We start from the raw sequence: 13,231 nt of genomic DNA, 5'->3' as shown, positions 1-13,231 counted from the left end.
CCCCTCCGATTTCCCCCCTTCATTCTTCCCCTCCTGCTATCTTTTTTTTTTTTCTTAACGTATATTGCATTATTTGTTTCAGAGGTACAGATCTGTGATTCAACAGTCTTGCACAATTCACAGCGCTCACCATAGCACATACCCTCCCAGTGTCTATCACCCCACCATCCCATCCCTCCCACTCCACCCCCCACTCCAGCAACCCTCAGTTTGTTTCCTGAAATTAAGAATTCCTCATATCAGTGAGGTCATATGATACATGTCTTTCTCTGATTGACTTATTTCGCTCAGCATAATACCCTCCAGTTCCATCCACGTCATTGCAAATGGCAAAACTTCATTCCTTTTGATGGCTGCATAATATTCCATTGTATATATATATACCACATCTTCTTTATCCATTCACAATGAGTGTACTCTTAATCCCCTTCACCTGTTTCACCCATCCCCCTACCCACCTTCCCCTGGGGCAACCACCAGTTCTCTATAGTTAAGAGTCTGTTTTATTGTTTGTTTCTTTTTTCTTTATTCATTTGTTTTGTTTCTTAAATTCCAAATGTGAGTGAAATCATATGGAAAACAGTATGGAGGCTCCTCAAAAAAATCAAAACTAGAATTACCATATGATCCAGTAACTCCACTACAGGGTATTTACTCAAAGAAAGGAAAACACTAATTTGAAAAGATACATGCACCCCTGTGTTTATTGCAGCATCATTTACAATAGCCAAGATGTAGGAAGCTGAATGGATAAAGAAGAGGTGGTATATGAATATACAATGGAATATTACTCAGCCATAAAGAAGAATGAAATCACCATTTGCAGCAACATGGATGGAGCTAGAGGGTATAATGCTAAGTGCAATAAGTCAGTCAGTGAGATGACCTTCTTTATTACTGGCAATGTTCTATGTCTTATTAACAGAGCCATTACATCTTTCTTTTAATTAGTGTTAGCATGAAAAGGGTGATATATCTTCTTCCTTCCTTTTAATCTACTTCCATCTTTCAAGTGTGTTTCTATAGGCAGCATATAGTATTACCTTACTTTTTTTTTTTTTAAATATTTTATTTATTTATTTGAGAGAGAGAGAATGAGAGACAGAGAGCATGAGAGGGAGGAGGGTCAGAGGGAGAAGCAGACTCCCCGCCGAGCAGGGAGCCCGATGCGGGACTCGATCCTGGGACTCCAGGATCATGACCTGAGCGGAAGGCAGTCGCTTAACCAACTGAGCCACCCAGGCGCCCCTATTACTTTACTTTTTTAATCAATCTGAAAATTTCTGCCTCTGAATTAGGGTGCACATTTACATTGCATGTGATTATTGATAGGGTTAGGTTTGAGTCTGTCATCTTGCTGTTTGTTTTCTATTTGTCTCATCTGTTCTTTATAACTTCTTTTATTCCCCTTCTGCCTTTTTTTTTGGATTGAGTATTTTTTTTATGGTTCTATTTCATCTCCTATGTTGTCTTATTAGTGACAGCATTTTTTGTTAATTTTAGTGGTCACTTTGGGGTTTATTGCACACGTATATTGATCCCATCTACTTCAGGCATTCCACATACGGCAGAAGAAACTCACAATAGGATGAAACATACAGTAGTATGCTTTCCTTTCCCCTGTCCTAGACTTCATGCTGTCGTTGTCATATATTTTATTTATATGTATGTTGTAAACCCCACACTAACTTGTTATTTTTGTTTAGTCAGTGATCTTTAAAGAGATTTAAGTAATAGAAAAAAATTCTTATTGATTTACCCCTGTAGTCACCACTACCAGTGCTCCTCATTTCTTTGTTTAGATTGATATTTTCATCTGGTATCCTATTCCTTCTGCCAGGACTTCCTTTAGCATTCCTGGTAGTGTGGGTCTGTTGGTGGTTATTGCTCTCAGCTCCTGAATGTCTGAAAAAGTGTATTTATCACTTTCATTTTTTCAAGGGTAATTTCTTTGGGATCATCGTGTTTTCTTTCAGTACTTTACAGATGTGTTCTGGCTTGCATTGTTTCCAATGAAGAACTTTGCTGTCATTTTTAGTTTTGTTCCTCTGTACATAATGTGTCTTCTTTAACTTTGTCTGCTTTTAAGATCTGCTCTTTATTATTGGCTTTGAACTATTGATTATGATGTATAGTTTATTCCTATTTCCTGTACTTTGGCTTAATTGAACTTCTTGGATGTGTAGGTTTATTGTTTTCATCAGATTTGAAAATATTTAGCCATAATTTCTTTAAATATTTTTTCCATTCCCACATCCTCTCTTTCAGAACTCCAGTGACACATGTATTACTAGGATGCTTGAAGTTATCCCATAGTTCACTAATGTCTATTTATTTTTCATTCTTTTTTCTCTGTGTTTTCATTTCATATAGTTTCTATTGCTATGTCTTCAGTTCATTAATCTTTTCTTACGCCATTAATCCCATCCAGTGTATTTTTCATTTCAATTTGGGTCTTTTAAGAAAACTTCTATGTCTCTACTTAATTTTTTGTGCATGAGGAATACCGTTCTTATGCCCCTGCCTGTTCATTCTAACATCTGTGTCTCATATCAGGACCCGTCCCTCAATAATTGGGTTCTTCATTTTTCTCATTATGGGCCAATTTTTCTGCTTCTTTGAATGCCCAGTAATATTCGATTAGATGCCAGACATTGTGAATTTTACCTTTTTTGGCCGATTAATATATTTTTGTATTCCTATAAATAATCTTGAGCTTCATTCTGGGGCACAGTGAGGGTACTCAGAAACAGTTTGATCCTTTTAGGTCTTGCTTTTTAAAATTAGTTTGTTGGTACCACAGCAGCATTCAGGCTAGGGCTCTTTGTTCCCTGCTGCTGAGGCAAGGCCCCCTTTTGAGTCCTCTGAATTGAGAGGCTTTCCAGTCTGTCTGGAGTTCCGAGCCCTGCGTGAACGTGAGGTACTCTCCCCTCTATCCTCCTGGCCCTCAGGTAGCTTCATCATCTGCATGCACTGATCAGTACTCGATTGGATACTCAAGCAGTATCCTTTGCACAACAAAGAAAGTTTCCTTTCTTTGTAGTTCTCTCCTTTCCTGTATGCCACCCAGTGAACCGTAGCCATGGTGCCTCTAGAACCCTCAGCTCCACGTCTTCAACACAGGGAGTCGGCCAGCCTTCCCCTGGGGCTTTCCATCCTGCACTGCAGATGGAAACTCTCTCATGGCAGTAAGCAGAGGATTCATAGGGTTCACCTCCACTGTTGCCCATCTTGCAGGGATCACTGTCCCACATGGCTCAGCGCCCAGTGTCTTGAACATGATTGTTTCATATGTTTTGTAGTTGTTGGTTTGGTGGTTTTAGGTGAGAGGATAAATAAAGTTCTTGTTACTCCATTTAGTTACAAGTAGAAATCTCAAAATTAGGGTTTATTTTTTCTTTTATATATTTAATATTCCTCTTATTTTAAGAAGAAAGTTGTATTTTAACCATTTATGAGTAAGGCGATTTCTAATCATGCTTGCTGTATTTAAGTTTATGAAGATCTGAAGCGGGGTGAAGGGAGGGGGGGACCCAGAAAATAAAAACAATAAAGTGCCACTCCTTACCCCAAAGCTCTCTGATTTGCTCTTTGGTAGTTGCTCTGCTAGATTAGGAGAGCCCCTTTGTTCCTTTTGGAGAGAGAGTCTCTAAATGAGTTCTATGAATGTGCATTCAAAATGTATGGAAGATGTTATAAATAAAATGGTCATGGTCTTTGAGTTTTGATCTACACCATTAAAACTTTGACAGTAAAATACTGTAGAGGAAACATAATTAGAGAACTTACTTCAATAGATATTAAAATGTATTTTAAAGCTATAGTAATCAAAATATTGAAGTAGTATTGCTAATATAGACACAGATTAGTAGACCAAATTAGAATTTCCATAGGCAGACTTATAAATGTAGTTTAAACATTTAGCATAAAGGAATTATTTCAATCATGGGTTATTCAGAAGATAGTGTTGGTACAACTGGACAATTCATTGAAAAAAAAAGTTGGATCTCCTCTCCATATCTTACATCCAACTATATTTTAGATAGAATAAAGATACAACATTATTTGGAGAAAATATAGGTGATTCATATAGGCTTGAGGAAGAGAAGGCCTTTTTAAGTATGATGCAGAGGGTACAACCAAATTGGAGTCAGAGAGTTTACAAAGAAAAATCATAGAAACAGAAGGAAAAAAAGAATAAAGTAAATAAGGTGAGCAACAAAGCAAATGTCTTTTAATTTTACAAACATCGTTTCTTTTCAGAATATTTAAAAGATGCTTCAAAGAAGATGAAAAGTGGGCTTATGTTTGTAAAATTGGTTAATCCATGTTCAGGTAAGCTTTCCTCCCCCCTTCTCTTCCGATAACAGTAACTTTAATGTTTTTTAAACATTGCTGCCAAAAAGTGTATATACTTATTTACCTTTGTACGTTTGTTCTTCCTTAATAGCTTTTAAAGGTAAGATGGCATTACTGGGTGACAAAAGCAACCTTGACCTAAACATTGTTTATTTCTTCTTCTAATTTAAATCCGTAGAACTGTTCACTCATCAGAAATGCATGCAAGACAGAAAGTGGTGTGTTTGGCTTCTCTCTGAAAATAGACTGATTTTCTTTAGCTTTCTTAAGCCAACTCTTCTTAGAGTAGTTATCCAACATTAGCGTCCACTTATATTCATTTTATGTTGTAAAGTAAAATAAACAGCCAGAGTAAAAAAGAAAAAACGAAGTTTTTACTTGACATGCCAAGATTTTGAGTGTTTTCATATTTAGTGGTACTTTCCTTATTTTCTTCTGAAAAGACAGTATATTTGTTCCTAGTCAAGAGGTGATTTTTTTTATATTAAAAACATTTTATACAGAGATACATATTTTATTACAACTAATTTCATTATAACTTTATATTCAGTGCATTTTGTTTTCTAATTTTAGGCAAAAATATTAAAATATACCATAAATACATAGTAATATTGATATTTATCTCTATGTGAGATTATTTTTTTGTTAATTTATTTCACAAGATTTCTGTTAGAGGGTTGTTATTAATTTTATAAGGTTTTGAGTAGACATTTGATACTTAGCAAATTAGAGCATTGTGCTGGTGGGTACAATATTGAAGAGTAAAAACAAGGGAAAGTCCATGCGTAGTGCCTTGTTATCGTTGTTGATGGACAGACATAAATAGAAGCCACAAGAACGGCAAAAATTCCTGGCTTCTTCCAGTTTCCTTTTCCTCAAAATGGGATTGAATTTGAATTGAAAATTCATATTATCTGGAACTTCTAATTTTATGTTAAGACTAAATTGAGGCAAGCAAATTTTTTCAAGAGAAGTTTTAGGTAGCAGTAAAGGTTGTAAAGCATTTAATGAAAGTAAAGGTACACAAAAAGTCAGGCTTCTTGTACAATTTCTGTTTTATCTAAATGTCCATAAACAACAGAGGAACAAATGTTTGCATTTACCACATTGACTGTGGAAAAATAAAGGCTAACATTTGCTGAGCATTTACTATGAGCCGAGGACTGTTTTAGGAACTTTACATGTGTTCTGCCTTTCTGATCCTTACAAAAACCTGTGAGGTAGGTTCCCTATTGCTCCCATTTTACAGATATGGAAACAGAGGCACAGAAAGGTTTACATAACTTCCCTGAGGGCACATGCACAGCATGTGGTACACACAGATTCAAACTCAGGGTCCTTGATAGTGCTGTGGTTAGAAAAAAATTTCATGCCTCAAAGGGCCCTTGCCTTTCTCACTTAGAGCTGGCCCTCAGGCCCTGTCCCTCTCTTGGGCCCTCTGGTGACAGGGAGCCAATGTCAGCTCAGTTCATCTGATTGAAGCATTAGGTTTGGGTAGTTTAGGAATGGGTTTCCCCTTGAGATCTAATGGAGGATTCAATGAGAGGCTTTGTAGCAGTTAAGATGAATGATTTGCACTTTTTTTTATTTATTGGTTTAAGTTCAGTGAGGATTATAGAGCTGGAAAACAAGCATCTGTATGTAATAGCTGTGAACTTTCCTGGGAGTCAGTTTGTATAGAATATATCTGTGTATGTTTATGTCCATATTAGGAACATTCCTCAGAACTATTGGACAGTCTTTTGATTTTGTGTGTGTGTGTGTGTGAAAACTTAAAAATAAAAAACAGATTTGTCTTAACAGGGGAAGGAACCATTTACTTGTTCGATATGTGTCTACAGCAGCTGTTTGAAATAAAAATTTTCAAGGAAAAACACCATTCTTGGTTTATAAATCAATCAGTCCAATCAGGTAAGTGACTAGTGTATATATTTCCATTAACTAAACACATACTCTAGCTTTTCCATCCTTCATGCATAGGGGTGCAGGCCTGTCTGCCCAGTTTGGAGGCCTTCCTTGGCATCAGAGTAGGGTTTAATCAAGGGGAAAGGAAAGATAGTTTGAGCAAGTTTAAATCAATATCTACGTATCTTAGATAGTAGGAAAATTTAAGCTAGTAACTCCACTTGGTCTCCTAAAACACAGATGCGCCCTTAGTCAGAAATTAGGTGATCTTTCTAACACGGGAACATACATTATGTGGACTGGGGACTCTTTGTTCTTCTGTTAGACACTTTTGAGGATCTTCAAGGTTTAACATCTTATTTCTTGGCAAATGGATATGCTTCTAAAATAAAATAGAATATAACAAAGATTTTTTAATGTGTTGTCATATAAATTACTACTGCCCCCACCTCTGTACCCCCCCAACACACACACCCAACACCAGAGTTCTGGTTCTTTTAATGTTCCTCTAATTTGGGGGCAGTGTTGACTCAGAAGGAAAAAGGATACTGCATGTTCTGATGGTTCAAGGAGTCGGGGAGGTGAGGGGGAGTCAGGGATAGTTGAGGCATTCTGCATTCCCTCTGCCTATTTTCTCATTGTTTCCAGAGAGTATTTTCTATTTCTTTGTAAGCCCTCTGCTTTCTGTTGACTGTGTATGTCTCCACTTAGTGCCAATGTAGAAAGGCCAGTTTGTCTTTCTTCTAAGACATTCCAGAACAAGAGTTTATTGCTGGTGATAAATTTCATATACCTATGTGCATGAGAATACTTGAAATGGCTTTCAGTTGCCAAAATGCAATGGCAGACTGTGTATATAGTCTGGCAGGTGGAAAGTATGTGTATTTCCTTTTATTGTCGCTGCTATGCTTATTCATTTGGCAATATATGAGAGTTCTAACTTCTAACGTAATACGCTTGCAACTGGTTTAGCTAGATAGACACAGTAATATCCAGATGAAACTGGGAAATATTGGGAGGCAGTGATTGATCACCTCTCCTGGACTGTCTGAGTTGGTACCTGCTTTTTTTTTTCTTTTTAATAGACCTTATTTATTCAAGTGGTTTTACGTTCATAGCAAAGGTGCCTGCTTTTTTCATCATTGTCTTCATTTTAAACTTAGCCTTGAAGAAAGAGCTGCTTTTAAGAATAGCCACCAGGATATTGTTTTCAGACCTAGAAACCTGTTCCTAATTTCTATCATGGATGCCTCCTATAAAATGAGCTTAGAGATTCTGATAGGTTGTTCTCATAAGTTTCTCTTCTACTTTTAAAAAAATAATCGACTACAAAATTACTTTCTTAATTTTTTTTTTACTTACTATAAAATGGAATCATATATATAATTTAAGGTTAGAATTTTTTGGCTGTATAGGTAGGTTGCTCTTTTAGGGAATAAAAGTAAGTACATATGTCTCCTGAAACCAAAATAAGTATGAAGATAAAGAAATTGTTTATTGTTCCATTTGATGAAATATCTCTTCTGGTTCACCTCCATGGAAGAAGGAGTCGGGGATGATTGGAGGGGCTGTGATAGAGGAAAGAATAGTAGGGAATAAATAGGCTAGTTTGTTTGATTTGCCTTTTTTCCTTTTAGCCTGGATGTACCATTAATCTTACTACAGAGTTTCCTGTTCCTTATGCTCAGTCTTGTTAGACTTCTTTCCTCTTGCCTTTTCCTTAGGGAGTAGGAGGATAAGGTAAGGTCTGGATAAGGTGGGTCTCAGGTTTGGATTTTAGCCATCCTGACAGGTGTGAGGTGATATCTCATTGTGGTTTTGATTTGCATTTCCCTGATGATGAGTGACGTTGAACACCTTTCCATGGGTCTCAAAACCACCTTCTGAGTTTTGAATCATTGGCAATTCTAAGCTGTGAACCCACAGACTATAGAAAGAGTTATGTTTGGAGAGAATAATATTGCTTGCCCATAGCTTCATCCTCAAGTGCATAGGAAATTACATTTTACTGCAGCTTTATAGATAAACTTATACATACAGTTCTCCTGATGTTTGTCTGTTTCACGTTCTGTCAATATTTCCCCCAACTCTTGCCTTTTTTGGGGGTGGTGGGAGGACCTCTGTTAAAAATGATTTCTATGGACTCCGGGAAACAAACTGAGGGTTTTAGAGGGGAGGGGATGGCGAGATGGGTTAGCCTGGTGATGGGTATTAAGGAGGGCACGTATTACAATGAGCATGGGGTGTTACACGCAAATAATGAATCATGGAACACTACATCAAAAACTAATGAAGTACTGTACCGTGACTAACATAGCATAATAAAAAAAATGATTTCTAAATATTTCATATCTTCTTTATTCATTCATCCTTCAGTACACAGATTGTTTCCATCCCTTGGCTATTGTAAATAATGCTGCAATAAACATCAGAGTGCATATATCTTTTTGAATTAGTGTTTTCATTTTCTTTGGGTAAATACCCAGTAGTGGAATTAATGGATCATATGGTATTTCTATTTTTACTTTCTTGAGGAATCTCCATACTGTTTTCCACAGTGGCTGAACCAATTTGCATTCCTGCCAATAGTGCACAAGTGTTCCTTTTTCTCTACATCCTTGTCAACACTTGTTATTTCTTGTATTTTGGATTTTAGCCATCCTGACAGGTGTGAGGTGATATCTCATTGTGGTTTTGATTTGCATTTCCCTGATGATGAGTGACGTTGAACACCTTTCCATGGGTCTGTTGGCCATCTGTATGTCTTCTCTGGAAAAATGTCTATTCAGGTCTTCTGCCCATTTTCAAATTATTTGTTTTTCTGGTGTTGAGTTGTGTAAATTCTTTATGTATTTTGGGTATTAACCCTTTATTGGCTATATCATTTGCAAATATCTTTTTCCATTCAATAGTTGCTTTTTCATTTGGTTGATGGTTTCCTTCACTGTGCAAATCCTTTTTTTTTGGTGTAGTTCCAATAGGGTTCATTTTTGCTTTTGCTTTTGTTTCCCTTGCTTTTGTTTCCCTTGCATGTATATATATATATATATATATATATATATATATATATATATACACACACAATGGAATACTATTCAGCCATAAAAAAAAAGAATGGGATCTGGCCATTTGTGACAACGTGAATGGACCTAGAGGGTATAATGCTAAATGAAATAAGTCAGACAGAAAAACAAATACCATATGATTTCACTCATAAATGGAATTTAAGAAACCAAACAACACAAAAGAAACAAACAAAAAAACACTCAATTTTTTTTTTAAAGATTTTATTTATTTATTTGAGAGAGAATGAGATAGAGAGAGAGAGCATGAGAGGGGGGAGGGTCAGAGGGAGAAGCAGACTCCCTGCTGAGCAAGGAGCCTGATGCGGGACTCAATCCTGGGACTCCAGGATCATGACCTGAGCCGAAGGCAGTCGCTTAACCAACTGAGCCACCCAGGTGCCCAACACTCAATTTTTTTTAAGATTTTTTTTATTTATTTGAGAGAGAGCACGAGTTGGCGATAGGGACACAGAGACTCCCCACTGAGCAGGGAGCCCAACATAGGGCTCAATCCCAGGCCCCCCTGATCATGACCTGAGCCAAAGGCAGATGCCTAACCGACTGAGCCACGCAGGTGCCCCACCCCCACCCCCCAAAATGGACTCTTAAATACAGAGGGCAAACTGGTGATTGCCAGAGGGAAGGTGGGTTGGGGAGTGGCTGAAATAGATAAAGGAGATTGAAAGGTACAGACTTCCAGTTGTAAAATAAATAAGTCACAGAAATGAAAAGTACAGCATAGGGAATACAGTCAATAAGATTGTAATAATGTTGTTTGGTGACAGATGGTGACTACACTTACTATAGCACATTCTGCCTTTCGAAAGCGTCATGTAAATCTTGTGCCTATGTAAGAAGAGCTTCTGAATTTGGAATTTCACATGTATTTTTCAAGGAATGGTTTCCACATTGGGATTAAGATGAAATAAGTTGTCTTTCCAAGACATTTAATTCCTTTTGTTCTCTTTTTAATCTGTAGGAGGTCTTCTCCACTTTGCCACACCCATGGACCCTCTATTTCTGCTTCTCCACTACCTCAGAAAGGCTGATAAAGAGGTGAGTTTCCCTGTTTGGGACTTTAACAGTGAGGGAACAGAATAGATTGCTTTTTGCTTGATCTTCTCTCTCTCCTTTTAATGACCCAAATGTAGATTCCCCACAATTCAGATGTAATTTAATTTGATTCAGGTTGGTAGATTTGGTCTAGAACATGTGCTGGGATGGATTAGAGGACCAACACAGACCTGAGAACCAGCACTCATCTCTGACTAGTTTACCTGTGACTTCTGAGAATGGCCTAGGCCTCCATGCCACGTGCCTTACTTGTTTGAGAAAAAGCCTAATTATGAAAATTTTATCACTAAGTACTCATTCGTTTTGAAAATACAATACAAATGTTAAGAAACTGAAACTGACCTCAGGCCTTAAGAAAGGAAAGACTTATTTTCTTCTTTCTGTGAGACTATTAAATAGGTAAACTGGGGTGTGCCTAGTAAAAGCTCATTCATGGGGAAGCTGTACTTGAGACTTAAGGAATCCCAGTTAGATGAAATTTACCCTTCCAGTATAAAGACAGAGTTCATTAACAGTAATCGTTTCAGCCAGAGGTTCTAAAACATTTTGGTTTCAAGATACCTTTACAATCCTGAAAATGTTTAAGGATCCCCAAAATCTTTTTGTTCCTGTGGGTTTTATCTATCAATATTTACTACGTTAGAAATTAAAACCAAGAAACTTAAAAATAGTTTTGTTAATTTATTTTGAAATAAAAATAATGAGCCCATTACATGTTAACATAAATAACATGTTTTCAATGAAACACACAACAAAATTCAGTGAAGAGCATGGCACTGTTTTCCATTTTTGCAAATCTTGTTAATGTCTGGATGAATCGAAGACATCTAGATTCTCATATCTGGTTCTGCATTCAGTCTGTTTCCATGTATTGTTTCCGTGGAAGTAGATGAAGAATATGCAGCCTCACACAGATTTGTAGTCAGAAAAGGGAGGAATAGTATAATAACTCTTTCAGACAATTGCGGATATTCTTCTTTGATACTACTCTAAAAATCAACAAGGGGTAGTGATTTCTTAAAAGTTCATTGCAGTGGGGAATCTGAAACCCTGTCAATGAATTTCCCGTGCTCTGTTTACATGAAAATCCATTGGTCTGTCTTGCATTGAGAATGGATTTTTTACCCGTGTATGACTTTGTAATATCATGCATTGGTCATTTGGAAAATATTGTTTCACTGATTTCTGCAGATCTTCCAAATGTTGACACACCTCATTTCTCTCTCTCTCTCTCTCTCCCTCTCCTTTGTTAATATCACCACTGACCTCATCAGAAAACTATATTTTGGGAAGCTCTCATAGCAGCCGATACAACTTTTCTACAGTTCTAATTTTTGCTTGGAAGTTAAAATTGTATCATTGGCTGCAAGTACTTTCAGTCTTTTCCTTGAAGTCACAGGTTCACTTCTTTTATATTCTGCCAAATACCCAAGTCTGAACAGCCCTAGTCTGTAATGTTTTTTTCGGTTAAAAATGGTATCCCACAAAAAAGTAGTTATTTCTGCTCTTGACTCAGTGACGCAGGCACTTTTCCTTGTGGTAATCACTGCACCTGGGTAGCGGCAGAAGGGCTTTAGCCTCCCTTTTAACACACGGAACATTTAAAAGATTTGCACTCAGGGTCAGGGTTTAACTAACAGTAATTGTTTTTACTTCTTGATGAAGGATATCCTTAAGTGACATGGCTTTTGTTTTGTTTTTTTAACTGCCCTGCACGGCAGTGAAGAGCACAGCAGCTGTAGGACAGGTCGGTGCCATGGCCATGACTGGTGCTAAGGAGCCTGCAGTTCTACCCACCTTGGCCGTGCAAATGTCAGCACAGTGAAAATGCAGATCGCATCTTAGCATTGTTGTGAAAATAGTTTTGAGCTCTGGACCCCCTGAAAGGGTGTTGGAGACTCCCAGGCATCTACCAACCACCGTTTGAAAATCTGCAAATTAACAATTTTGAGGAATCAGTGTTATTTAAACTGCTTAGAAGAATCTGGGTTTTCGTACGCTGTTTGCTTATAGTTTAAATGTTTATGGGCTCATCTTATTTAGTCCTTAGACCAAATTTCCAAAACTTCCATACAGTGGGTGCCTCAGTTTAATTTGCTGTAAAAACCAAAAGCAATAAAACAGACTTCAAACTTTAAGTCATGCTCTCTCCAGATGCAGCTTAGCTTCTTTTATTTCCCTCCTTTCCTATATCCTCTGTCTGTTAGTGTGGATTGGTGAAGTTTTACTCCTTACTTCATTCATGGTGCTCATTATCTGGAAGCTACCATGGAGCCAGTGTATTTAAGGTGTATGAGCGGCGAGGCCAGTAAGTCTTCGTCTCTAATGAACGGAGGTGGGCTGGTCACCACCAGAAGCAAGGATCTGGTAGTATTCAGTTGAATACTTCAGTTGGCTCCATTAGTTTTCTAGGATACATTAACAGAGAGAAAGTCACCAACCGGCCTTAGCTCCTGTAATGATGCACATTTAAAGCCCCTCCCCCCATGTTGTGGGTTGTTTCCCTGTGTCCCACTGAGACCATGACTGTGGCGAATTAACCCTCACCCTGGCCCTCTGGGAGTCCTGAGGGCTGGTTCAGGTCGACAGACACAGAATGAAGCAGAAATCCTGCTCGAAGTGGTGGTTGGCTTTCATTGTAAACCATCTTACTTCTTCTTCTCAAATACTTGAAGTGCCCTATAAAATAACTCATGACATTTAGGTATTTCCTTCCCTGCATTTTACACATGATCTTTTCCTACTGAGTTAAAGAATATTGGTATGCACTTTCGAAAGGTTGACCTAGTCTTTTTTAATCTCAGAAAAATTCTTTCTAGCTATCCCAA

General features: G+C 37.5%; 1 protein-coding gene across 6 annotated transcripts in view; it reads left to right on the top strand.

Moving 5' to 3' along the window:
• Positions 1-13,231, top strand: part of RNASEH2B (ribonuclease H2 subunit B) — a 69,378-nt gene that overhangs the window by 18,639 nt on the left and 37,508 nt on the right. For all 6 annotated transcript variants that reach the window (XM_081814899.1, XM_081814898.1, XM_081814896.1 and 3 more), the window contains 3 exons: positions 4,264-4,335; positions 6,163-6,270; positions 10,309-10,385. In XM_081814899.1, the coding sequence (XP_081671025.1) occupies positions 4,264-4,335; positions 6,163-6,270; positions 10,309-10,385 (257 nt within the window). The remainder of the gene's footprint in view (positions 1-4,263; positions 4,336-6,162; positions 6,271-10,308; positions 10,386-13,231) is intronic.

Source organism: Leptonychotes weddellii, chromosome 3 (assembly GCF_054177405.1).
Source record: "Leptonychotes weddellii isolate Sample4059 chromosome 3, ASM5417740v2, whole genome shotgun sequence".
In the NCBI taxonomy this organism is placed as follows: Eukaryota; Metazoa; Chordata; class Mammalia; order Carnivora; family Phocidae; genus Leptonychotes; species Leptonychotes weddellii.
Note: the sequence above shows the minus strand (reverse complement) of the source record. Positions and strands in the feature narration are given on the sequence as shown.